Source organism: Anopheles coustani, chromosome 2 (assembly GCF_943734705.1).
Source record: "Anopheles coustani chromosome 2, idAnoCousDA_361_x.2, whole genome shotgun sequence".
Classification (NCBI taxonomy): Eukaryota; Metazoa; Arthropoda; class Insecta; order Diptera; family Culicidae; genus Anopheles; species Anopheles coustani.
This window is the reverse complement of record NC_071289.1, coordinates 56,621,443-56,649,420: the sequence shown is the minus strand read 5'-3', so window position 1 is coordinate 56,649,420 and position 27,978 is coordinate 56,621,443. Positions and strand designations below refer to the sequence as shown.

The window sequence follows — 27,978 nt, the reverse complement described above, 5'->3', positions numbered from 1 at the left end:
GTATTTTTTGCAGTCTTTATGCCAAGCCTTTGTTTACTGTGTAGGGGGCAGGCCAGCGTGCAGTATGTGTCGTCTTAATTGCAGCTCAATTGTTTATTCGATCACATATCAATCGATTATATATCGAAATTCAACGTCATGTTGCACAGTCACGTTGTCAAAACAGTTCTCTTTTGCGGTGTCCCGCAAGTATCAAGAGAATTGTTTTACCCTTCTTTTCAGAAGTGTTTTACATCCAACATTGCATAGGAAATCTGCTGCAAAAGAAGGGGTAAAACACTTCTGAAAAGAAGAGCGATCAGGTCTCAAGGGAATTCTTTTACCCCAAAATAACGCCAAAATTTCTCGTTGGGATATTATCGATGTATCAAAATAATAAAACAAACAAAAATATTTTCCTGCATGCAAATAATTATTTTGGGAAAGAAAAGATATCCTGAACCCAGCTCATATAATCTACTACGAATGGGTATACGTTTTTTGCCACGTATAGTCAGAAATAGATGTTATAAACGCACTGTCACGTCTAAAGCGTTCTCTTTTGAGGCGTCCAGCAAGTATAAAGAGAATTGTTTTACCCTTCTTTTCAGAAGTCGGTTTACGCCTAGATTGCATAGGAAATCTGCTGCAAAAGAAGGGGTAAAAGAATTCTGAAAAGAAGAGCGGGCAGTTCTGAAGAGAATTCTTTTACCCCAAAATAACGCCAAAATTTCTCGTTGGGTAGCGTAGTTTTTGTATTTCCAACAATACACAACACAATATCAGCTGTAGCTTCAAAAAATGCTGCAACTTTTACTAAATTGCAAAACATAAACAAAGTTCAGATGACGCTTGACCTGAATACCGATAACACACGAGAGACCAGCGATTACGCTTCGTTTTCTGTGCCCTTAGTACAGACATTCATAAATCATTTCTCTGACAATTAAAACGGTCACTTTGAGTCCATGAGATAATTTAAAAAACGTTGAATGAGAATCCATTAGAGGGCGCTAGTAGCGATGTGTCATAATTTGCTTGAATATTAAACCTATATCGAAAGTTGAATTGCGCCGGAAGCCGAACTGACAAGCGACATCTCTCCTTTTTGACAATTCTTTTCCATCACAAGTATGGCTCCGAAGAAACCGTCTGAGAAGCCCGGTAAGCTAAAAATGTGAAAATTTCGGTGAAAATATCTTTTAATCATCGTGCAGTTTGCTGAAATGTGTTTCCAAACCATAAATGCTCATCATTCAGCGTCGATCAATGTGGAACTGTGATTTTTTCGTGATAAACTGCACTCTGACATCGCATTGTGTACGCCACGAGGGCTATGTGCCGTCGGATGCGCCCCTCGCGGTGGATGTGATACCTGCATTTGCCTTCTCAAGACAGCTCTAACGTGAGGAAACGATGATCGTCGTTGAAGTGTTGGAAGGGACAAAAGCTTTCTGTGATGATATATTTACTAGAGGGAATCTCTCTGAAAATTTACTATGAAAGAGAGTATTAATTACTAGTTAACTGATCAAGCTCGTAAGGACCTAACCCCCTTCCTTCCTGACAGCTGAGTCAAGCGCAGACAACAATCGTGCTTAGTTACTAATCAAATTGTTGTTTTCTATCTGATTTGTAGCCGGCCAACCGGCCGAAAAGAAAGAAAAGAAACCGGCAGCCGCCGCGGCGTCCGGTTCGGGTGAGAAGAAGGCCGCTCCGGAGAAGAAGGCTGCTGCCCCAGCTGCAGCGGCTGCCTCGAAGAAGAAGGCACCGGCACCTGCTCCGGAAACAACCAAGGCCGGTCCTAGCCAGAAGAAGGATGCCAAGAAGCCAGCCCCGACCACTGCCGCTGCTGCTGGTAAGAAGGCAGCCAAGGCTACCGCTACCGCTTCCGCCGCCGGCAAGAAGCCCGCCGAGAAGAAGAAGGCCCCCGCTGCTGCTCCCGCTGGAAAGGCTGCCGCGAAGGGTGCTGCTGCCAAGGGCGCTAAGCCAGCCACTAAGGCTGCTGCTGGTGCCAAGGCCGGCAAAGCTGCTGCCGCAGGAGCTAAGAAGCCCGCTGCTGGCAAGAAGGCGGCTGCACCTGGAGCCAAGAAGGTTGCCGCCAAGGGGGCAAAGGGTGCCAAGGGTGCTAAGGTCGTGAAGGGTAAGGCCGCCACCTCCACCACCAAGAAGGGTGTCAAGAAGAGCACGAAGCTGACGCGTGACGAAATCAAGGCTAAGGTTGAGAAGGGACACGCCAAGGCCAAGGCAGCAGCTCTGCTGCGTGCCAAGCGCGCGAAGACCAAGGTAAGTAATGCTAAAAAGCAACAGGATTCATCAATGGCCTTAAAGTGTTCTTATGGTTGGCGCGTGTTCCAATGATGAAATTTTGAAGAGGGAATCTCCTTGATGTAAGCAAATGAAATCATCTCATTACTTCCAACTGAAACCACCGCTAACCATCCCTAAGGAATCATTTTCAATGGTGCAATGATGTTTTATGAGCGATAAATACACAAAACTAATTTTTTCATCGTTCCATTGCAGCTTGTGAAGGGACCGTACGGAACCGTTGTCCGAAAGATCCGTACCTCCGTTACGTTCCGTCGGCCAAAAACTCTGAGCCTGCCCCGCCGTCCGAAGTACCCGAGGAAGTCGGTGGCCAAACGTAACCGGTAAGTAATCGTATAAGGAAGGAATGAGTATCAAATTTTCATTTATCAAACGAATGCGTTTAATACGACAAAACTACGGTTGCATTCGTTTTGCATGGCATTTCTAAAAAAAATTAAACACGGTAACCTCGCTTAAATGGGGCTATTGTGATTTCTTCAGAATGCTAGAATGAATTCTTTTCACTTTGCAACTACTTTCTACCAAAATTTTACTAGAAAGTATACTTAATGAAAGATACATTTCGCAAATTCAATTCAACGCTAACATTGCGAAGGATTTGACAGTAGAGCAGTTACGCCAGTTAGAAAATCGGCGCATAACCGCCGAGAAAAGCTCCTCTGACGATGTGGCTAAGTAAATGTTTTACGCGCAGGAATAACCGAAGACAGTCGTTATGCCAAGCATAAGAACAAACAATATATTGTCCAAATGTAAATGCGATGCACGTTCAGAACATGTGATATGATCAAGCTATGCTTGCTTTCGTATGGCATTCTCAGGGAAAAAACCCACAGTTACCTCGTATATATGAAGTCACTGTGATATTTTACGAATACTAGAAAGAATTCTTTTCACTTTGCAACTACTTTCTACCATAATTTTACTAGACAGTATACTTAATGAAAGAGACATTTCTCAATTTTATACCGAAACAAGATGAAGTATCAAAGCAATGCATATGACCAAGTTCTGTCTGCTTTTAAATGCATTCTCATAAAAAATTAAACACGGTTACCTCGCATAAATGGGGTCATTGTGATTTGTTCAGAATGCTAGAATGAATTCTTTTCACTTTGCAACTACTTTCTACCATAATTTTACTAGAAAGTATACTTAATGAAAGATACACTTCTCAATTTTATACCGAAACAAGATGAAGTATCAAAGCAATGAATATGACCAAGTTCTGTTTGCTTTTAAATGCATTCCCAGAAAAAAAAATTGAACACGGTTACCTCGCATAAATGGGGCTATTGTGATTTGTTCAGAATGCTAAAATGAATTCTTTTGACTTTGCAACTACTTTCTACCATAATTTTACTAGAAAGTATACTTAATGAAAGAGACATTTCGCAAATTGAATACCACGCAAACATTGCGGAGGTTTGTGACATTAGAGCGGTTACGTCCGTTAGTAAAGTGTCGTATAACCGCCGAGAAGCTCCCCTGACGACGTGGTTAAGCAATTTAACGGACAGGAATAACCGAAGACATTCGTTACGCCAAGCATAAGAAGAACCAACAATCTAAATCTTCTAAATGTAATGCATGTTCAGAGCATGTGATATGATCAAGCTATGCTTACTTTCGTATGGCATTCCCAGGGAAAAAACCCACAGTTACCTCGTATATATGAAGTCACTGTGATATTTTACGAATGCTAGAAAGAATTCTTTTCACTTTGCAACTACTTTCTACCATAATTTTACTAGACAGTATACTTAATGAAAGAGACATTTCTCAATTTTATACCGAAACACAGGATGAATTATCAAAGCAATGAATATGACCAAGTTCTGTCTGCTTTTAAATGCATTCTCATAAAAAATTAAACACGGTTACCTCGCATAAATGGGGTCATTGTGATTTGTTCAGAATGCTAGAATGAATTCTTTTCACTTTGCAACTACTTTCTACCATAATTTTACTAGAAAGTATACTTAATGAAAGATACACTTCTCAATTTTATACCGAAACAAGATGAAGTATTAAAGCAATGAATGTGACTAAGTTCTGTTTGCTTTTAAATGCATTCTCAGAAAAAAATTGAACACGGTTACCTCGCTTAAATGGGGCTATTGTGATTTCTTCAGAATGCTAGAATGAATTCTTTTCACTTTGCAACTACTTTCTACCATAATTTTACTAGAAAGTATACTTAATGAAAGATACATTTCGCAAATTCAATTCAACGCTAACATTGCGGAGGATGTGACAGTAGAGCAGTTACGCCAGTAAGAAAATCGGCGCATAACCGCCGAGAAAAGCTCCTCTGACGATGTGGCTAAGTAAACGTTTTACGCGCAGGAGTAACCGAAGACAGTCGTTATGCCAAGCATAAGAAGAACAAACAATATATAGTCCAAATGTAAATGCGATGCACGTTCAGAACATGTGATATGATCAAGCTATGCTTGCTTTCGTATGGCATTCCCAGGGAAAAAACCCACAGTTACCGTATATATGAAGTCACTGTGATATTTTACGAATGCTAGAATGAATTCTTTTCACTTTGCAACTACTTTCTACCATAATTTTACTAGACAGTATACTTAATGAAAGAGACATTTCTCAATTTTATACCGAAACAAGATGAAGTATCAAAGCAATGAATATGACCAAGTTCTGTCTGCTTTTAAATGCATTCTCATAAAAAATTAAACACGGTTACCTCGCATAAATGGGGTCATTGTGATTTGTTCAGAATGCTAGAATGAATTCTTTTCACTTTGCAACTACTTTCTACCATAATTTTACTAGAAAGTATACTTAATAAAAGAGATATTTCGCAATTTTATGCAATAGGAATACTGTACAATCGAAACTTGATAAGCATTCAAAAATTGATTGTTGGAAGAAAAGAAGAAAAATTAGAAGAAAATTATCAAACGTCGCATCTAAATATTTTCATCTGTTATTTTATTTTAGAATGGATCCGTACAACATCATCAAGTACCCGCTGACCACTGAAGCAGCGATGAAGAAGATCGAGGACAACAACACCCTCGTCTTCCAGATCCACCTGCGCGCCAACAAGAACCACGTGAAGGCTGCCGTCAGGAAGCTGTACGACGTTAAGGTATTGAAGATCAACACGCTGGTGCGACCGGATGGCAAGAAGAAGGCGTACGTGCGACTTACCCGCGACTACGACGCGCTGGACATTGCCAACAAGATCGGCATCATCTAAACAGTAGTTTGTTGTTGGTTTCTCTGTCATCCCGCCACGCTCTCGGTGAGGATGATGGTTTGAAGGAGAAGGAGAAGAGGGAGAGAGCATAAGGAGCACACCGCAGTGTGTTCTTGCATTCCTGCTCTCCACGGAACTATTTGCCTACGAATAATTTTTACATGCGCGTAGGAAAGTAGTGCGGCTGCGTCCACTCGGAAAACACTCCCCGATCCGTAATCCATCAATCTGTAAGTTTGTGCTGGAACTGTTTCTAGTAAACACAAAGTACCCTTTGTAAAACCTGGGAAAATATAAACAGCTGTTTAAGAGAGGAGAAAATGTACCAACTGTAGTTTTCATTTCCAATATACATCGTTGAAAAGTATTATCATTTTACTCTAAACAGTTCTAATCCAAACGCCTCCGATGATGCCGTTTATTAACTTTCCAGCAAAGGTTACATCAACGTCGTCATATTAAGATTAGAGTAGATTCAAGGCATCAAATTTTCCTACTGATTGAAATAAAACAAACATTCGCAAGAAAGATTGGTAATTGGTCGCACGCTGATTAGACCGATCGTTCTCTATGGGCATCAATCCTGGAATCTGCGCTCGGAGGACGCTAACGCCCTCGCAGTTTTCGAGGGTTCTATCTTTGGCGGTGTGTGTGAGCAGGGCGTGTAGGAGAAGGATGAACCACGAGTTAGCTGAGTTGTATGGCGAGCCGGACATCCTGACGGTGGCGAAAGCCGGCAGGATTCGTTGGTTGGGGCATAAGGTGCTCACCGGCACGAGACGACGAGGAGCTCAGCGAGCTCGGTGGATGGACCAAGTGGAGTAGAACCAGCGGGACATCGGATGCGACCGGGGATGGAGAGCTGCAGCCATGGACCGAGTTACCTGGAGAACGATTGGTATACCAGGCCATGTCAGCACTACGTGCTCAACTACGAGCGGGCCATTGAAGAAGAAGAAGATTGGTAATTAATAATAATTTCACGGACAAAAATGAAGTTTGTTGGTTGTACGGGACTACAAAATCCTTGAGTAATTTTTAAAACCATCTCAATGACAAAAGCTGGGAGAACCGCTACCTAAGTCATAACTGAACATTAATAACATAATTTCAAAATAGTTATGTAAAATGACTGTATACTGTAGTATATTGCATGTAGGACAATTTTTAAGGATTTACACAAGGATATGAAAAACTTTCAACCGCCCTTTCATAAATTTGCTTATCTGCCAAATGGACTTAAGTCAAATTTGACAGCTTTCATTCCAGCTGTCAAAAGGAAAATGCACAAACCGTGATGGCCGAAGGTTCTCGGAACGCAAAAGTGCACGCTCGCAATCACTCTGTTTGTGATTTTGGCTAAGTCAGTGAAACAGTTCGCCCAATTAGATTATAGTACCCGAAGGTGGGTACAGTTTAATGCGTTTCCCTTTCTTTCGGATTAAGCCACGCGAAACATTTTGGGAAAGCAGTTCACCGGCATCAAAGCCGCAACCAAAGGCGTTCGCTGTTGAAGGGCGCGTAGTATCGATTTTTCTGTTATTTTTCTGAACGTAATCGGTCGCGTTAGTAGCGTAGATAATTTGCCGCATGAATTAAACTGACTTGCAGCAGTATCCCGTGGTTTAGTTTAGCTTAGAGTGCTATTTTATGCGCTGCAAAGTGTATCAAGCGATTCAGAATGTATAATGGAATCGGGCTCACAACGCCTCGCGGTTCCGGCACTAATGGACACGTACAGCGGAACGTGGCTTTCGTGCGGCCGGGTAAGAAGGAAAGTGTAAACTACCGCACCGAGGACGATCTGGCCAAACTGGATGCCCAGTCAAACCGGCAACCAAACCAAGGTATCCTGGATCACGAACGGAAGCGTAAGATCGAAGTTAAATGTGCTGAACTCGAAGAAGTGCTCGAGAGCCAAGGGTAAGCAAAACACATCCTTTCCTGAAAGATCAATACATAATAACTCGCGGTACGATTTCGATGTTCGCATATTATTGATTACCACTATTCTCTTTAACGTTTTAGGCTTAGTCAAGATGTTGTTCGTGCCAAGGTGGAGCTCTATCGATCGAAGCTTATGAACCATGGAACCATTGATTTGCCCAAAGACGAATACGGAAGATTGCTGTAAGTAGCCTTTTTGGATTGCTTAAGACATCATACCCCAAAAAAAGACGTGAAGCCCTTCAAATGGTTCCTTCGTTTGGTCACTTTCCATAACCCCTCATGTATTTCATGTCTACACCTGCGCACATCTCACCCTACCGGATGTTAATTATTCCTGCCCATGACCATAAAATTATGATTTTCAAAGAAGGGCTACAGGCTAATTTTCCTGTGCCTTGTGACGTATGTGCGGTTGTATTGTCAAGTTTCAAGTTATGGTCAACCAAAGGGGAATGTAACTAGAACAGTGATATTGTAGCTTCACAATTATGTTAATAATGTGTAGCAAAGGAGCTAACATGAATGAATTACTAGTGATTTTTTTGCTAGAGATTATAAAGTGTTAGATAAGAACTTTTTATTGTTTATTCGTTAATGTAATACCAACATTACATATTATAATAAATAGGTAGTTAACCGCGTTCTATTTTTATATTTTCTTGTGTGGTATTATTTTGTAGAAACCCAATATGCAGAAACAAATTAAAACCCGTTAAAACTAACCGGTCATACAAGCGTGATTTTATCATTCTTACACTTCAGAGTTAATTAGACCAGCGATTAAGACATTTTTTCCATGATAATGTCAATGGACAAATACGGCCAATTGAAGTGAAGCTTGTTTCTTTGTTTTCACTCTGTAGGAAAGCAATCACCCTTTAGCAATTTTACGTGATGGGAGAGCTCAGTGCAAAATTCAATATAAAGGCAGAATAGACAATTCATTCTACTATCATGTGACCTGTGAATCCAAACTTTTTTTTTGTTGGCGCATAAGCATAAGCCTATCAATCATTTTAATATCCAACTCGACTATTGGCTCTCCTCATTCCTTATGGTTCTTTCGTTGTTTGAATGGACATTCATTTAAATTTCAAATGGATCTATGTTGAATCTGGCGGTCTAACTAATTGCGATACATCTGCTGCGTAGAATTCGTCCAAATTTCCCCCATAAGTTTCTCATTATAATACAACTTCATTAGAGCGGGTACAACTTAGTTTTATTTATTTCACGCATTTTACATAGTTATTCACTTCTGTGTTAAAAAGCTATTAGTCTTATCCAGTTATTCATCCTTAACACTATATGGCATCGGTACACTCCGTTCCATTTGTCATGCTTACTCTCGATTTGGCATATCGGTTTCTCTGGTGGAATAATCCACCGCAGACCCACTGCTCATTGGATCCTGGTCTTCGCCCTCCACGTACATCGACGTCAGAGGTTGCAAAAAGTCACTGCTTACGTTCCCGTCATCACTACCGGTGGCATCGCCGTTCGCCGACAGACGCCGTCCCATAAAGTCTCCCCTACCGTTCATAGCCTCGTTCATGATCGCCAATTCGGCAAACGTTTTTTGCTCGGTCCATTCGTCCACTACGAATGGTTTTGCGCGCGGTAGACGATTCTTGTGGCGCAGCCGCTGATTCGTGTAGCGGTCAAACAGTTTCCCCGAGGTGTTCCGTTTCACCGTGTTTCGCGGGGCGTAGTAAAGCTCTTTGATTTCGGCAGGAAAGAGTTCCGTTATCACCGAGGCGTAGTGGCACATCAGTCGGTGCTTGAACAGTATGTTAAAGTGCAGAAACTGGTCGACGATCAGATGGGTTATGATGGTTTGTCCCCGCCGCTCGAGCGGCTGCGACGGTTTGAAGCTACTTAATATCCATCGCCCGGACTGGGATGATTGTAGCAATCGTAACAAACTAAGTTTATCGATCCGCACCGGAATGTCTCCGATGGCGCCGGACGTCCGCTCCTGTAGCGATTGTTGTTCGGAATTTTTTCGCCTTAACAACGGAGGAAGAACAGGTAGTGTGCCAAACGGTGGAGGAACGATGGCCGGCAATGGGGAGCTAGTACCGAGTTCCATCTTTACGCTGACCGCTTCGTCGTCCGACGGTGGCAGCGTTGGAATTGGATCGACTTCGAACGGGTACTTCCTTTTTGCCGGATTACCATTTGCTGGTGCATGGTGATGTCGCCCGAGGACGCCACCATTGCTACCGATGGAACGTATCGCACTGCCATTTAATTGATCAGCGTGTGCATTTTGTAGAATACTCTGTTGCTCCAGGCGCCATTGCCGCAGTCGATGTTTAAATAGAATTTTCTGTCCAAGCATACGCGGATCGCTAAACAGTTCATTGATTTCCGGGTCCTCTATCAACACTAATGATATCTCGTCAATGCCACAATCTGGAATAGCAGAGAATGATCGTTTAGAAACTTCTAAAAAAATGCTGATTGATATGAAGCAGTTATGGAAGCATATAAAACAACCTTATGGACTGTAAATTAATGTTCTTCGATCGTAGAGCTCACAAGGAGGATTTAAATAACAGAAATTAACACATATGCTACGCATGCGTGCAAATACGCGTGCTGCTTTTATGTGATCACACTTCTGCACACAATTCCAAGCCATCTTGGTATGATTGCATAGCAACGAAGCAGACGATGGAAACGAAAATGAGCTGGTTATGTTGGGCGGCTGCTTTGCGTGTTGGTCGTTAAATTCGCTTAAACCTACTGCTGGAAATTATCGCAAGCAGCACAGTAGGCGAGATTGCGCTTTTCTACCATTTCGGGTCTGAAACAATACTTACACATCATGCGCTTGAGCGTGGCCACACTAAGTCCCCATGTGTCCACCACCAGCTGCTCCAAGACGTGCCGATCGTACTCGTTGAGCGTATCCTTGTTGGTTTCATCGCTTTGCTCCGACATTTCCGTGGATGATGCCGGCTTAGAGGTCGCTTTGTTTCGGGTTGCAACAACACACACCACCGCCGGGAACGGAAAGATACGGTGGTGATTTCGTACTACCTCCTAAACTAAAACACGGCGAAACGTCAAACACACATGCGGTACGCGCGAGCCGTGATGTTCCGAAACAACGGAAGAAGAAAAAAAACCCTTGGTATGCTAAATTTACATCTGCGTAGCTTAGAACGCTTTTCAGGTACATTCACAATCGTCGCCACGCCGTGTGGTGGGTATTATAGCCTCTATCTTTCACTTAACACCAATTGTCTTGCCCCCGACGTCGTCTCGCTAGTTGCAGCTTCGCTCTGTTTTTCTTCACTCTCGCCCTCTCTGTTGCGCTGGTGGGACACTTCCTCGCAATGTAAATGCCACCGCCACCGACGATGTTCACTGGTTGAGTAGAACTTCAAAACTGACACACGCCGATGGAGGCATAACTAACGCCAAGTGACAAACAACAGCTCAACAACACACCATGAACGTGCATGTACGACGATTGAATTGAGTTCTTCCTGAGCACCGCTCGCCAGAAGACTCTATAAGCACACCACGACGGTACAATATACTTTACGTTCAGCGACGTTACCAGCATACCATACCGGGGGTCTTAACACACCCCGCGTACGTATCGGAGGAGACGGGATGGATGGACGGTTGCGCTCTGTCATCCCTTTCTAATGCCCATCATCGGGATTCCGATGTGGACTTGTCGTTTCCGAATGTATATGGTAAAGGTTTTCCAGCTTAATATGCGCCTTGTTACCGTACCTTACCACCCTGAACGGACCTATCAATCGAAAGAGAAAGAGAACGAAAGATCAGAGCTTGGCTGGTTGACTGGCTGGCTGACTGGCTGGTTAGTGGTAGGGTAAAGAGGAACGGTGGAAAACCCGTACCCGTATCCCGGCATCCCGTGTATGGTAAAAGGAGAAGAAAACGAGTCTACCGAGATGGTTGGTTGGTTCGTAGTGATGCTCAAAAATAACTCCGAGGTACAACCCAAACCCCGAGAGAATGTGGTTTTTACCCTCCACCTTATAGCCCGTCGATGTATGTTGTTTGGAAGCGATATGTATCGGAACCTCCTCGAGCAGCCGAGAAGCAGCATGAGGAACCCCTTTTACGGAGACAACTTCGGGAACCGGCGGACGGATCAGCACGTACATGCATGTGTGTATGTGCGTGCCGATTTGCTGTGTGGCATCTTGAGAATTGACGGATGATGAGGTAGAATAGGATAAAGTAGAACTGGATCTGCACGGACGGAGCAACATACTATTATAGCAGCATGATCAACAGGACGAAGCCATTACCAGCAGGAGTCGGGAAGGAGAGGTAGCAAGATACAGAACAGAGAGCATACAATGATCCGGAGAACGGCGCCGCAGCTCGATGGAAAGAGAAAACACAATCCGGGCGGAAATGCTAGCTCTAGCGAGCTATGGAAACACAGGAGTACAAAACAAGAACGATTGAAAAGATGGTAACTGACTCTGGCATACACCAGGGGGGTAAATCGAAAAACGAGCATCGACTAAAACCAACGTATGCTCTTTTAAGTGTGGCCGCGGCGGCCCAGACTCGCCACCAGGGACCGGTAGGTTTATGTGTGTGTTTTAAGAAAGAGAAAAGGGTGACGCAAAAGCGGGAGAGACAATTGAATCATGAGATAAACAGATGCGAAGGAATCACGGGCCCCCGGCGCACTAGGAGTTGCCGTAGCACAACAAACAAACCGTCGTGCGAAGCGAAGCGAAAGAATTTAGAAGAGCGAAAAGACGGGAAAACGGGCATCGTAAGAAGAATATACGATCTCGGATGGAATGGACCGAACATCAGCGCGCACCATACAGGACAATAATTCACGCAAAGGCATGAGAGAGGATGGATGGAAAATGAATTGCTTGCATAGGTTGCGCCGAATGGTACTGTGTCCGGTTCGATACAATTTTGCTAGGAATCTGGTGGAGAACGGCAATGGCAGAAAGCACCATTGAGAGGACCCAGTGGAAAGGAGAAGATGTACCTACCGTATATGCAGAACCCTTTTGATACAATCGAAGGCGCAACGTCGTACATCGGCAAAGCAATACAAAAAGTGGCTACAGGAACAATTATGAGCAAAAGCAACTTGAGGCGCTCTTCATTGCAGACCGCTCGTCGAACTTACTCCATACACGTGTGGTCTTGTCTGCCGTTCTGGTGCACTGTGGGCCAACTAGAGGAGTAAACCTGTCGTCACAGCTTTACGAAAACGCTTGCGTTTTTTCCCATGGAAGAGATAGGGGCTGTCACCGATGACGCAAAACCTTGCGTTTTCTATACTAAAAATCAAACGAGTTTGATTCTTGCCGCAGACTCTTGCGTTTTTATGTGTCAATAGTAAATATTTTTCCTAGTAGATTTTAATGAGATTTAATACTCAAGTAAGAGGTATATTCAAAAATCAAAAATATTTTTTGATGCAGAAAACTGTGCTCGTTTGACAGTTCAAAAACGCAAACGCAAGACCTTGCGTAAAGCTGGGACCAGGGGTTAAGCGTGCACGTAGGAAACGTAAATGATCCGTAGCAGATGAACAGGTTAATTATACATTTTCAAAATAAGTACGTTTGTTCATCATATGTTTAGCAATATCGATGAAACAGATACTTTCACAATATTCTCATTGTACGCAGCATCACGATCTGCGGCAAGAAACAAACTCGTTTGATTTTTAGTACAGAAAACACAAGGTCTTGCGTCATCATTGACAGTCCCTATCTCTCCCATGGGAAAAAACGCAAACGCAAGACCTTGCGTAAAGCTGTGACCAGAGATTCAACCTCTGAGGTCAAAAACTTTTTAGAACTAGTTACTGCTGTCACCCATATTTGGTTGACGCGGTACGGAACATGTTAAAAGTGATAGAATATGCAAAAGTGAATGGAAATTTCTTATCACCTCCAACCAGATCTACGATCATATAGAAAGGGTTAAAACAGGAATACAATTGTTAAAACTGTGGAAAATAAGAAAAGATTTTATATATAAACATTGAATACTGTTTTAGGGAGTCGTTATACACGAAAAATACGGTAAATGTTAAAATAGTAAAAATTAGGTGTTTTTCCATAAGGACATGGCTTTATGAAAATTAGCTGCGATGCAATGGATAAATTTAAGACAACCCTACGTGTCCACTGTGCGGAGGATGAGGGATAAATTGATTCCACGTCTATTTGCTGCTCTTGTCTGTGTTCGCACCATATTCAGCAGAAAAATATGTGAGAATATGCTTCTGAGTCTGTTGGTGAGTTGTTAGCAATCATCGTCGTCTTTGTGATCGTCTATGAGAATCCGGTCTTCACAGTATGCTATCCAATACTGAGGGTAAAAATAACTTTAAAGGGTTGATGTAAACTTGACCGTAATAATTGGTCTGCACTGCTAAGTACGTACCTCTATTATTTCCCGTAAGTGTCCCCTTTGGGCGGCTGCAAAGGGGGTTTGTTTTTTGTGCGTGATATCGCACGCACGGTAGAAGTCTGGTTTTTCTAGTTTATTGGCAGCTCCTTTCGTCTTCTCAAACACTATGCATAAGCTTATCAAAATATGGCAGAAGGGAAGAACACAAAAAACAACCGTCAAGAACCCAAAACGTTCTCGAACCCGGCTTGTGTCAATCTTACGAAACAATTTTGCCGGCCCTTGATTTAATGGTCATGCATAACCACCAGCCAGGCTGACCAGCCGTATAGCAGTCTCGAAGATACGCTCTGCATAGAGGCGTTTTGTGTGCGTGAGGTAAACTAACTCAAAGATAGGGTTAACGGTTGACAATACCCAGCAGAGTGCGACACATATTCTACACCGTCGTTAGTACCGTTGAAGTAGGGAGCAAGACCTCTTTCTACGCTTCAAGCCAGCAGCATGACGATAATGCGTCTTGGCGGCGGAAAGAGGAAATCGGGAACGATTCAAAGAGAGCAAAACCAGTAAGTGCAAGATAGAAGCACTTCAAATAGCATTCCGAATGGAACTCCACTTCAATCCAACACACGACGACGACGACGACGAACAACGAGTTTTCTATTCTCTCCGAAACTCGCTTCTTATGTGGTCGGGTCATTGAAATGGATTCATTGTGATTGTGCATTCGGGAGCACATGAACACTGGGAATCTTCTTCAATAATAACACACACCATTTATCCCTCCCCCCTTCCATTCCAATCCTTTTCCATCTACCCTATCCCACCTACCTTGCGGTCTATTTACCGTTCTAGAGCGGACAAGGAACGTTTTCTCCGGTTATGTTGGCAGATTTTGATTGTAAAATGATTCTGCTGCATTCTCTTGCCGATGCGCCCAGGGCGGGGAACTGGACGTATCCAGTCCGTTGCCAGCTAAATCATTTAAAGTCTCATGCCCTTGCAGAGACGTAGTAGGAGGAAAAGCTGGATTAGAAACCCCCTAATTGGCAAACTATAGTGTCTCGCATATGTACCAGAAGTATCTCCTTGGTATGTACCCCGTTTTGTATCCTGTCTTGGTATGCGATCGTTGCAGATGTAGATAAAGCAGTCATAACATCATGCACAGCAAAGTATGGAGACCGGTTTATTTGTTCAAGTTTTTGGCGACTAAATCCGGGAGGGGTTTTTTTTGTAAACTGGCCAGCTATTTGTCACCATTCAGTCTGGTGAGGAAAATGTTTTTGCCTTTCATATTCTAATCGAAGGATTTTATTGCACAATTCCCTGACTTGATTTGCGAACCTGTTAAATAGAGCTGGTACATTATAACGTTCACAAGCTACAATAAGGTCTTTAAATGTACTGATGAGTTGTCTTGCGAATTAAAAGTGCATGTTATAATGGTGCAATATAACAATCTTTGTGATGTTCTTTGTAGCAGTCCCACAACATTTTTACAACAAAGGATGCAACTGTTTCATATTAAATTTAGAGTGATTAGTGACTTGATCAAGTGAAAGTTCAAATGCTTTAAACGCTGTACTTTTAGAATTAACGACTGATTTGCTGCTCCTTCACATCAAACATTTGCCAGGATACCAGGACCCACCCGAAGGACATTCGGCAGCATGTGTCCCGTTCGGGTACAGTTCCGTTTGTAGCATGCGCAGTAGCGACTCCTCACGGCGTGCGAAACAGTGCACTCCTGTCTTCCTACGTTAGCGCCGCCATATTAACCATTCTATTATCCTCTAGTTGGAAGAAAAATCTCACGGTGCCAGACGTGTGATCAACGCTGCTACTGCGTTGGCACACCAAAATGGCCACCGACATAGGCGTCAGTTTGTTCGCCAAAAGTGTTCCATTGAAAGTGGACAATCCAAAGAGCCACAAACCGACAACGCACGAGAAGAAAATTTCAAAGACATTGTCGAACTTTTATTAAGTACACCAGCATCTAGTAGCGGGGGTGAAAAAAGTGATTCCGGTGGACACCTTTCTGCCCTGGAATTAGGAGCTCTGGATCGATGATGAGCAGTAAATTAAAACGTTGTTCGGCGGGTATCAAGGCCAAACCCGAGCGAGGGAGTGTGTTCTATTACGAAACATAATGGTGGAGGAATTTCCCCCGTTGTGATATCCTTCGTTCATAATGAAAGCAATGAGGACGGGAAGTTTTAATTAGAAGCTAAAACACAGCCCCGCGTGATAGGGCTCCGCAATGACTAACGGGAAAGAAACATTATCGTGTAACTAACAGCATGTGAACTACGATTAGCAAAATACGTACAGATCACTAGAAAAGTCTTCCTTAAACCTTGAGTGAGCAGTGCATTCAATTAGTGTTAAGTTGGTGTGTTGCTAGTGCGGAGCTAGATAGTTAGCATGTCTCACTGACAAACCAGCGCCTCGAATGTAATCCACAGTCTTCCAAGAGTGTTACATTGCCAATATATCAGAATATAGAAAAAATTTTAAAAAGTAATCGAACGTCTTCCAAATTAGAATAATTAAAGATAAGTAAATACGCCTTAAATATTCTTATATGCAAATTTACGAAGAAAGTATATAAAAAACAAGTCATCAAAAAGGCAAACATGAAGAAAAAATTGTCCTCGGCGGCAAAATTCCGCCGTCGACTGGCAGCGATGAGGAAAAAAGCCAATCCCAACCCTTTCACCAGTCGTAAGAAACCGAAGGAGCAATTTTTCGAGCACGACGTACGATGCAACGTAGACGCGTCGCCTTCCGTACAGGAAAGAACTGAAGACATTGATCCTCCTGATTCCTCTACCAACCCAGAACAAGAGCCCAATGCCGCTGTTAATTATCCAGAAAAACCAGAAAAAAATGTAAAACCTGCGACCGCAACACGTTTATCTTCACTAGAATCATCCCATTCAGATTGTGACCGGGAGCACACTAACTATTGTGAGCAGCGGATGAAATCAGCCGTGCAAGAAGTAAGCACCCCGGGAGGCAGGCAGCGCACGAAAAGCGGTTCGATGTTTTTCCGAAAGAATCGGGACCCCCCAAACAGCTACCACGCATTAGCGAAAGGGTCAGTGGAACTGATGAACTGGAACAATAGGAAGATGTTGCTGAAGTTGCAACGTCAACTGCGTCTACAGGGACTCTGTTTGTCCACTCTGGCAACGATGGAAAATCCGGATGGTGGATGCAACGGAAAACCCCGTAGGATGGCAGAAGCTTTCGGCTCCTCCGGTAACATCACGAAGGACACCACCAGCGTTGGCTGTCGCTGCCATTGCGCATGTTCCGGTGCGCTTCCGGTAACGAAAGAGGCCGGTGGAATTCCCGAACAAGAACACGCCACCTACCGTGATGTTATTGCTGGTGCTGGGCCCCATAATGCTCAGCTAAAGAACAGGCGAAATCGTCAAAAACAACGTGGTCGGCAAAATTCGGCTTGGTTCGATGGTACTGTCTCTCAGTCAGGACATCACGCTCGTCAGTTGCAACAGCAAATTCATCCGTGTTCTGCCGATGGGGATAGAATCCAACGGCAGTCTTCTTTATCGCGCTCTTCATCTTGTGACTCGGCGGCCTCCGTTGACCGGGTGGAACTTACGAAACAGTATCGACAGGGGAGGAGAGCATCAGGTGCCGCTAGCCTGCCGTGTACTTACTTTCATACATACCCGGTGGATCACGGAACAGAGTACCGACAAAGCACCCGTTTTCAACCTCAGCTGCATCATAACTATCTGCATCATCGTCATCATCCCCACCACAATCATCATCAGCCACAACCACAACCACCGCATCGTCAACATTTCTGCATAAGTACCACAACTGCTGCCGCTACTAGTGGCGCGGCCAGTCATACTCCTGCCAATGTTCCGATTTGCATGAGAGCTATGCATAGCGTTGTAAGGTAATAATATTGCAAAATATTGCAGTTTATCCACGGTAAATGACCATAGAAATGGTCTAGTAATGAACACAATAGTTACCGCTTCCACCAGTCTGCAGTCTGGTCAAGTCACTAAAATCTTCATCGTGACTTTGAAAAGCTAATGTATTTCATGTCGTTCGTGTATGAATGGGAAAATCGAAATGGAGTTTTTTTTGGGTAATTTAAATTAATATTCCTGATAACCTTACTAACGAGTATTTCAATCACTTAACGTGACTTCACAACCAAACTATGTTTTGCTATCTGGTAATTGGCGATAGTCCTTGTTAGCTAATCGTCGGTTTGTGTCCGAACCATTTTCGTTCGTTTTGCAGGAAAAAAGGTCAAATGGTGATGCAAGTAATGGTAAAAGATGGTTATTTTAGATCGTGTTTAGAAGCATCAATTTTGTGAAAGAAAATGGCACTAAAACACGCAAACCTAACCCGTAACCTTCCTCCAAGGTGTAGTGCCGGAGAGTGCGCTCTGTTGCGAGAAAAGGTCCTTTTTCCATTTAGACAGTTTTATGATTTCCTGTTCCAACCAACCACGCGCACCCGCGATTCATTTATTTATACTTATCTTTCTTCCATATCTTTTTCTTACATAACCACAACAGTGTGCGGGAAACGCACCACATCGCCCAGGCCCAGCAGGAAAAGAACGCCAAGTTGCGTGAAGCTTTTGGCATATCCCAGTACTTCGTTGAAGGTACGAGCTTCGATCAGGACCGCAAGGCGAAGGAAGATCTCGCCAAATCGGAATCCGTACAGCGTGAGCTGGCGGAAAAGGAGAAGGCCAAAGAGATGGAGCGGGCCAACCGGAAGCGGTACGCGCTCGTACGAACGCCCTCGCCGGAAAAGGAAAGCGCTCGCAGCAACGGCAGCAAGCAGCAGCGTACTGCTGAAGACGAACGCGAAGAGGGCGAACACGAGGACGATGGCGATGAGGACATCGATGCGAATGGTAGGGAAGGACGGGTTGCTTCCAAAGGTGCGACCAGCGGTACCATCTCGGCATCTGCCCGGGGAAAGGATGAGAAGAAAAAGAAAAAGAAAAAAGCACGAGATGGGTAAGTAAACGAACCAACGAAACATAAATTGCAATTTAAACACATCGCCTCAAATATGTGTCACTATTTCAGGTCTTCGAGTCCTGAGCGCAAGAAGGATAAAAAGAAGAAATCAAAGAAGAACAAAAAAGAAAGGTATTTACAATAAATTAACAGTTTTATATTTGAGCTTTTATCTGTTACAGTGTATAGCCAAGCTATACAATACCTTAATTATCATCGAAACACAGCAGATATTGATATCTGATACCAAACCAACCCGGGGTAGTTTTAATTGACATGATTTTACACTTGATCCCGTAAAGACTGCCTTTTAAATTAATAGCAACTGTGTTAGAACGAAAACACGCATTGCAATAGTACTTTTTGTGGGGTTAAAAAATGTAGTGAATGGAATTTTTCAAAATCTTTTGATCAACAAATGTCCGGATCACAATTTGTAAGAAACAAGAGAGTGGTCACATGCACAAATGTCCATAAGAGGTGTTGAAAAAACACATTACAAATTTTGGAAAACAATCAATATCAAATTTTTTTATTGTGATTTTCAAATGACTAGTTAATGGTTGAGACAACCGAACATTTGCAGAATGGAATGCATTTGAACTAAATAACTTGTTATCTACTGATCGTCTGGAAATAATTGAATTGTTTCATGTTTGTATGTATTACAATTGTTATTCTAAAAGTACTAATTCTCATCATCTCTATCTTACATCTTCTCTCATTTTTATTTTGCTCTCGAATACTCTCTGTCTTACCGATCGCGCGCCACATATGTTGAGTCTTCCTTAATGCGTAACCAAAAAAATAATCATTGCTACTACTACTACTACTTCTACTTCTCATAAACCACCGTAACTCGTCGTATGCAAAATACGTTTTGCAAACATCATTACAATTATCAATGAACAACAAACTTGGTACGCATCAAACTTGTAAAATCAATTCTAAAAATCTTTTAAACACAAATCCATATTACCAATACTATCACGCGTTCTAGTTGGTAAGTATTTGTGCCGTGCCTGCCTATAACTATAAGTTTTTTCGTATTGTTCTTTATTGTTATCTCTTTTGTTTAATCATTTCCTTCCCGCAGTCACTGTGCCCGCTCCGTTATACAACATTATTTTCGTGTGTTCTCTTTTATATTACGAAACGTCATCTTGGCGAGTTTGCTCAAACTACTTTCACTGCAGTGCTTTGACTCTAATTATTCTAATTAATTCTTTTAAAGCAAACCAACCGCAACTAGTTGTTTTTCTAGAACTCACATAGTTTTGGCCGTGCGAAATCTAGATAGTGTTTACTAATATTTTAGCTTGAATCAATAATGTTATTTCATCTGATAGATTACATTTATAAAGTTTTATTTTCACTAATTTGTTCCACGTTTTGTTTTATCATAACATTAATTCTATAGAAGTGATTTAACTGACTTTCTCATTACTTTAATGCGCTATCAGTAATCACAAACTGTCTGAACTATTCTGTTAATTTTCTTCGTCTAATTTCGCTTATAGATTTTTTTTCTTTATAAACAAGTATCCTAAGTGAAAACTAACTCTCCCAAATGCATTGCCAATCAAACCCACGAAAAAGAAGAATCTCTTATTTTATTCTTTTTTCTCTCCTTTTTTCCAAAAGACAGACCAATAATATGATGAAAATATATTTAACATGATGGAAAGGTAAAAATTAACTTATTCCTATAAACAACTGCGTTTTTCTCTTACTACATAATATACCAACAACTATAACTTATTTCCTCCAGTCGCTTTTGATAAGAGTGACCACCGTCCCTCTTAATCATTTTGCTCACGAACTGTTATCATTTCTATGTAATTGACATTATGGTACAGAAAATCGATTTCTATTTTGTATTACTTTCACGCTGTTTTAAGTAAACAGTATGAGAAAGTAAAGGAATAGAACCTGTCCCTTCTCAAACCTATTCAGAAAATATTATATTTGTTCACATTTTAAGCCTGTCCTTTAAGGCTCGTTGTTATTGTACACTCGTTTATTTTCCAGCAGTTTTAAATTATCAGATTTTCGCTTTCTTTGCCTTTCGCTGAACGTCACTCTACTTCACTGCGCGATGATAAAAATGTTTGCAAATTTGGTACTGTAATGAAAATTTTTTTTATCTTAAATTTAGTTGTACGTGCCTTTATAATGAAATGTTGAAATAATGTCGCAGTAGTTGTTTTTTTTATTTTGGCGCGTTGTATGCGTATGGTTTGTAATTTGTGTTGTAAACATATCTTACAAACTACCAAAATAAACATTTTGGGCAAAAATATCGAAACATAGTGATACCGGATCCTCCTGTTCCGCTATGACTGTGCCAATAAAATTTTAACCGTTTTCGTTCTGCTCATTACTTTAAGTTGTAGTAAACCCATTTGAATACACTACGCGATCTCGTTTTTGCTTACAATTCCTGCAGTACAATCATAGGCAGCAACAAACCACCGTGTGTTCATAGGAAATCGAAACCGTCCAACTGTGGAATTCAAGAATCGCCAACGCATAAGAAAACAACGTGAATTCCAATTTCTGATCAATTTGACCCTTCAATTTAGAACATATTTTATTCATAAAGGGACGAATATGAGTCGTTAACAAACTCCTGTGTTAACCGATTTTGTATTGAGCTAACGGATTATTTCGAATATTTTTTGCATTTACTTTTTGGTTTTGGTCGCTCGGAATTGGATGCCTCTCTATGTCTCTCTGTTTGGATGCTGCGTGCGAATGTGTCGTTGGGTAATGCACTACTTACGGTACGATGGCCTCTGACGGCAGATCGAAGAAAAAGCACTCGAAGAAATCACATCGCGAGGACGACAGTGATTCATCCGACACGGAATCGGACTCCGAAGACAGTGACGTATCGTCCGATTCTGAGCGTGACGGAAGCAACAGCAAGCGGAAGAAAAAGGCATCGAAGAAAGAGAAGGTATGCTCGCATTGCACAATGAACGTTCGATCTGTATAAAATTCTATCTGATATAACCCATTTAACGCTTTCAAACATACATCCACACTTAAAATCTAATGTGAATATCTTTCTGCTTGTATCGGCGACAAATGGAACGTATTATATGTGTTTTCCAACATGATTGCACATTATCTACCATTATTTTTGGCAGTTTTTCAACTTTAATTAGTCTCTTTGAAACTCCTGTTTGTGATGTTTCGCCGCCTGCTTTTTATTCACTTCCACCGGACCAAACCCTTTTTATATTACTTGCAAGTTGTTCGCCATCAAAGGCGAAAATTTTTAATCCTTTTAATTGTGCTTAATTCTTACCTTTTTTTTATTCGAACGCTGCTACCTTTACTTACCATTCACAGTGTAAACTTTAATATTCAACTGTTGTAATACTTTCTTTTTATCGCATAATTAAAAGCGGAACTCTTGATCGAAAAATTAAGATCTGAAGGTATTTTTGCAATCGTTTTCTCATCCTCAAATGAAACAAACAACATTTAACAACACACACCGTTTATATAGCCTCTTTCAAATGTTTTATGGTTGATTGTTTTATTTTCATCTATTTTGCACCTGCATTTTAATTTATATCGTGTGTGTATCGTGAGTTACTTGATTTTTATTTTCCAATCAAACACCACCGATTTACCCCATATTCGCTGCATTTACATTTCACATTAATTTTTCACCTAACTTTTTTAACATAAATAAAAAACTATTCGCAACTAGTGCGTTTTTCTATTTTCACTATCTGTTTTTATCATCACTTTTAGTCATATATTTGTATGTATTTGCAGCAACATAACATGTCCGATATTTTTCTGTGCATACCTTTTTTACCTTAGCCAAAACCAATTAGTTTTTGGTATAAACCAGTTGGATGCCCTTATTGTTTGTGTTTTGGTTTTAGATGTTTTTAGCATAAAAAACATATGCTAATACCCTGAGCGACTTTAAGTAATGTTTTCTTTTTTTAACTTTTCCATTCTTTTCACAGAAGAAGAAGTCTTCGAAAAAGAAGAAAGCTAAATCTCGCTCACCATCTCGCAATAAGTGAGTATTACGACTCTATTTAATAACATTGTTATGTATCTTTACCAATTGAAGTCAAATATTGATACGCGTTTTTATTTTGTTCAAAGGTCTCCCGCAGTGTCGCATAAGAAGGCACCGGTGGAAGACGAGAAGCAACATGATAAACGACGTGACAATTATCAACACGGCGCATCTCAAAATTTGGAACGAAATAAGCGTCATTCCGATCGTGATGGACGGGTGGTTCGTCCGGACAGTCGAGATCGTAGCAGCCATCGGGCACGGGAAGATAGCCGGGATCGTGGAAATCGAGGTGGTGGTCCGCCTCGTTCTGATCGCTACGATGACAAACGGTTCAGTGGCAATCATCGCGGTGGAGGTGATTACTATAGCCGAAATCGCGATCGGGATCAGGAAGGAGGTGGTCGTATGATGAAGGATCAGGAACGTCGTAGCCGATCGAGAAATCGTCGTCGGGAGCGGTCTGGCGATAGGGAACGGAAGGATAAATCCCGTTCTCGCTCCGGAAGTCGTAACCGTCGCCGAGAGCGTTCTATCGACCGGGAAAGAAAGGAGAAATCCCGCTCCCGCTCTGCAAGCTGCAATCGTCACGCAAGGGGACGCAGTGTAGAAAAAACTACAAGGTACAAAAACCGCCGAGAGCGCACACCCCGAAGTGCGAAGGTTTCAGAGCGCAGTCAGGAACGAGATGCGGGACGCGATAAGGATCGTGAGCGAGAACGCGAACGTGATCGTGAACGGGAGCTTGATCGCGAACGAGAAAGGAAACGAAAGGTTGAAGATGACCGTAGCCGAGATCGGGAACGATATCGCGATGGTGACCAGGATCGTGGCCGTAATCGGCGTCGGTCGCAAAGTTCGAGCAGAAAAGAAGACGGATCACCATCCCGTCGGCGAAGGCAAGGGAATGATTCATCGGTAGCAGCAGGACATGATCGCAAATCGAGCTCGCCGCAACCACCATCTAGGAATGAATCAAAGTTGTCTAGCGCGGAAAGCAAGATAACTAAGAAATCGGACACAACGAAAAAGAATTCACCGGATCCATCACGCGCCTCCACCTCCGTATCGCCAACACAAGCGAAGAAAACGTCTTCTCATGGGCAATCTTCTTCCGGAGCTCCTGCAGCGGCAAACTCTTCAGACGAATGCTCGTCCGATTTGAGCTATTCACCGGCCGTACGCGATCCTGAACGGTATCGTGATGTACTGCAACGTAAAAAAGCATCTTCCAGCGAGAAAGAGGTCCATGATACCAGCAACGAGAAAAAGCAAACGACTTCACGCTCACCACGTCGATCGCAAAAACCAACCAGCCCGAATGCTGGGGAAAGAAGAGTGAAAAAAGAGTTTGAAAAAGGAAGCGAAAAATCTAAGCCATCGGTGGTAGTACAACGACGCACGTCTGTGAGTCCACGCTCTGGAAATAGTGGTCGATCGAGCAGCACACAGCATCATTCTGCTGCTCGGGATCGTTCACGATCATGTTCGCGCTCCGGCAATCGCAGGTCCATTTCACCTAGAAAAAAGGAATCCAATCGCCGTTCATCTCCAGACTCAAGGAAACGCCGAGACCGTGCTCCATCCTCGAATGCGCCGCCAGTGGATACCACGTCTGACGTGTCTTTGGTGAAACCAATTAAAACGGAAACGTCCCGTTCCCGTTCGCCGGAGGTAAAAAAGCGTCGCCAGGAACGAGAAAGCCATTCCCGTAAGGACTCGCCACCGTCTAAAGCTTCGAAATTGGGACAAACCGAGCGTGAGGTACCAGAAACAAGAAGAAACGAACCACGCAGCAGTCCGGAACATCGAAATGATTCAAGGAAAACAAAATCAAAGAAAGCCTCCTCATCCTCTACCACCGCTACGTCGTCATCCGGGGTGCCCTCGTCGTCCTCCGCAATCGTGCAACAGCCGGTTGTAAAGTTACACTCCCCCGAGACACACACAGCTTCCGAGTCAGATGGCGAAGATCCGGAACATCAGCACAACGATCAAGAACGTGATCGGGACGATTTGGACGCGTTCCTACCGACGTACGATGAAACCCACGAGCAGGAGAAAGATCTCTCACTGCTCAAAGCACTAAAACACGATCTTGCGGCAAAGGCTAAGCAAAGTTTAGAAAAGAAAAAATCCGTCTCCGAAAGTGGTGCCATAGTTGGTGGCTTGCTGGGTGTTGGTGGAAAGTCGCACGATGCTCCCACCATCGCCGAGTCTCGTGTCGGGGAAAATCGTGAACGAGAGATTCAACTGCTCCAAGCAAAGCCACACCAGCAACAGCAAACAGAAGCAGCAAAAGCTTCGCCTTTTTCGAATGATGCAACTGACAAGCAGGCAATATCCGGAAAACCGGATGCTGCTCGTGAGAGAAAGAATAGCAACAGCGGTAGCAGCAGTACCCAGATGAAAAAGGACATCCATGAAATACTGAGCACCGTCGGGGCGTGTGCCGTTGCCGAAGGTTCGGAAGCCGCGGCCAGCTTAGCAAAGACCACTATTCTTCAGGCGATGGATAGCATACTGAAGGAAAAGATATCTGGTGCCACGAAAGACAAACCGTCTACGGCCAGCAGTAAGACAACTCGAGCAAGCACCAGAAGCAGTCATTCGCGATCCCGATCCCCTTCACGTTCGCATAAGTATGATCCACATTTTTCCACTTCTCATCATGCAAGCAACACGATCAAAAAATAATTTTTTATATTGATTTCCACAATGCGTTTTTTTTCTACTGCCTTAGGTCGCGTAGCTACAGCAGCTCTAGCAGCGAGTCGAGAAGCTCTCGATCGCACAGTCGCTCGTCGTCGTCGCATAGTCGCAGCTCGTCGGATCGAGCCAGCAGTCGCTCCAGAAGTCGCTCGAGCAGCCATTCGTCGCACACTACCGTGCGCTCACGTACAGGTTCCAGATCGCCATCGATACCGCGACGCGCCGGGTCTCCATCGTTCCTGGATCGTCGTCGTATCACCAGGTAGGATCCGGGATGAACCTTTTTAGTCCATCCGGGACAAAGCTTCGACAGACAAACACACCTGCTTGTGGCATTTGTAATTTCCTCAATAGGAGATTGCTAGTTGCACAAACATAGTTGCACGTAGTTTGCGAATTATCTTTTTTTTTTATTTAAACATTTGATGTACCTTTTTTGTTTCTTTCTTTTATGTTTCTGAAATTATAATTTCCTCCCAAGTAAACGGTCTTCTCGGTCCCGGTCTTCAAAATCTCGTAGCTCTCGTACACGGCACGCTGGCAGACGGCGACGGCGGGATGCTTCCTCGGCGTCACGGTCCTCGTCTGCCTCGTCCCGCTCGCGCTCTCGAAGTGCCAAACGTGGTGGGCATCGACGAGACGATAGAAAGCGATCGCGATCACGATCACGCGACGGCAGACGCGACACGAAAAAATCCACCGCCACACACTCGTCATCATCCTCGTCTTACCGTGGCCGGGGCAGGGACGAGCGTCGTTCCGATCTGCAATGATTTCTGCTTATATGGCCCGGCGTACAGCACCAGCATTATTCGTTTACCGGTTGATTCTCGAGGCGAGACGATGTGTTTTACTAGAGTTCACTCAGAGCACCTGCTTTTTAACTGGATGGTGTATAGTTTGTTAGTTTAATTTCTTCCGTAAGCCAATTAAATATTGTGTGAATAGAAAGTAACAATAATGCTCAAATTGACTACAATACATAGCAAAAAAAAATCATTGCTAAAGAAAAGCAAAGAGAATATTTTTGGTTTTGATTTTTCCTTAATCCTTAATATATTTTTTTTCAGTAAGCTATTACTGTCGTTAGTAGTTGTTTCAGTTCGGTTTAATTTCGGCTTGAAGATGTGATTTCTCTCCAAGGTTCGCCTCCCGATATGCGCTTTTTGATTTTGTTTTTTAATTAGTTTGGTACTTGTGTTAATTATTATCAGTCGGTAAGTTCATTCATGCGATTCTCCCTGAGCGTCGACTGCCGTCCCCTATCGTTAACCACTTTTTTGCGAATTGTATATTTATTCTAACAACGCTGCCTCTCCGCCGCTGTGGATTGTGGGACCCTCTCCATCACCAGTGCTCGGAAACGTCCGATACCGTACCGCAGACCGACACCATCGTCACCGTCGAGCGTAAGCAGCTACCACAGCCGTGGGAGCCATTCTAGAAGCCGTAGCCGAAGCAAAAGTTAAATGTACCCCTAGGTCACGCGGGGTACGACAGTGGTGGGTTAGCTACTTCCATTCACCCCCTACACCGGAAAGAGAAGGAGAACTATATAGTCGACAAAGGCAACGACGTTTCACATTCCGAGGGCCATGCGAGTATTCTAGTGAATATATTATCATCACGGAACGGAAACTGCAAAGCAATGCTATTATTTTGGAAGGGATGGATAGTAATTTTTAACCCGTTGGATATGGAATTTAGGAAGCTTAATGACTCACAAAAATACTCAATGCACACCATCCAATTTTGGTAGAATAACTACCCGTGTGTGTGTGAAGTTATTGCAATGTTAATTATGAAAATACAAAAGCAGAAATAGTCGGAGAGAAAGTTCAATCATCTCAGTTAAGCAATTATTAGCCATACAAGCAAGCAAAAACAGTTGCAATAATAATTTAAAATGTACGATTTTTTTCCAACACACATTCCTAGTCCAAAACTTAAGTCTTGTAAAGATTTAATGAGATCTATTGTTTTTAAGCAAGCGTGCAATTTGAAATTTTCTACATCTAGCACTTCATAAATGATATTCTTTTTGCATTAGGTTTATTTATTCATTCCTATTTATACTATCGGACACTTGCCGTGAACTTGTAGTGTACAAGAAGCATTCCAAAGAGAAAATCAATATGGCACTTTCTTGACGAATAAGCAGATACGTGATCAAGGAAAACTTCACATCAATAAAAGCATTAACTTACGATATTATCCAAGTGTGCTAACGTGATTTTTGTGTAGAAATGAAAATAATCCGATTTTCTTTCCAGTATTAC

At 42.8% G+C, this 27,978-nt stretch overlaps 3 protein-coding genes across 5 annotated transcripts; 2 read left to right on the top strand and 1 right to left on the bottom strand.

Moving 5' to 3' along the window:
• The first annotated feature begins 1,058 nt into the window (after positions 1–1,058).
• On the top strand, positions 1,059–5,870 carry LOC131266590 (histone H1.03). Its single transcript, XM_058269168.1, has 4 exons — positions 1,059–1,143; positions 1,619–2,265; positions 2,506–2,633; positions 5,284–5,870. The coding sequence occupies exons 1-4, from the start codon at positions 1,113–1,115 to the stop codon at positions 5,543–5,545; spliced, it is 1,068 nt and encodes a 355-aa protein (XP_058125151.1). The 5' UTR covers positions 1,059–1,112; the 3' UTR covers positions 5,546–5,870.
• A 980-nt stretch (positions 5,871–6,850) lies between these two features.
• On the top strand, positions 6,851–27,907 carry LOC131266216 (serine/arginine repetitive matrix protein 2). Of its 3 annotated transcripts, XM_058268622.1 has the most exons (9): positions 6,851–7,468; positions 7,574–7,675; positions 18,478–18,930; positions 19,003–19,065; positions 21,742–21,895; positions 22,929–22,984; positions 23,074–25,629; positions 25,731–25,961; positions 26,181–26,721. In XM_058268622.1, exons 1-9 carry the CDS (start codon positions 7,227–7,229, stop codon positions 26,470–26,472), a joined length of 4,149 nt encoding a protein of 1,382 aa, XP_058124605.1. In that variant the 5' UTR covers positions 6,851–7,226; the 3' UTR covers positions 26,473–26,721. The 3 variants fall into 3 exon arrangements, with proteins under 3 accessions (XP_058124605.1, XP_058124604.1, XP_058124603.1); XM_058268621.1 differs by lacking the exons at positions 6,851–7,468; positions 7,574–7,675; positions 26,181–26,721 and adding exons at positions 15,747–17,837; positions 27,054–27,907; XM_058268620.1 differs by lacking the exons at positions 6,851–7,468; positions 7,574–7,675 and adding an exon at positions 15,747–17,837.
• On the bottom strand, positions 8,706–11,083 carry LOC131266217 (uncharacterized). The gene is made up of 2 exons (XM_058268623.1): positions 10,324–11,083; positions 8,706–9,913 (listed from the first exon to the last, which is right to left on the bottom strand). Exons 1-2 carry the CDS (start codon positions 10,442–10,444, stop codon positions 8,838–8,840), a joined length of 1,197 nt encoding a protein of 398 aa, XP_058124606.1. The 5' UTR covers positions 10,445–11,083; the 3' UTR covers positions 8,706–8,837.
• Positions 27,908–27,978: the final 71 nt, after the last annotated feature.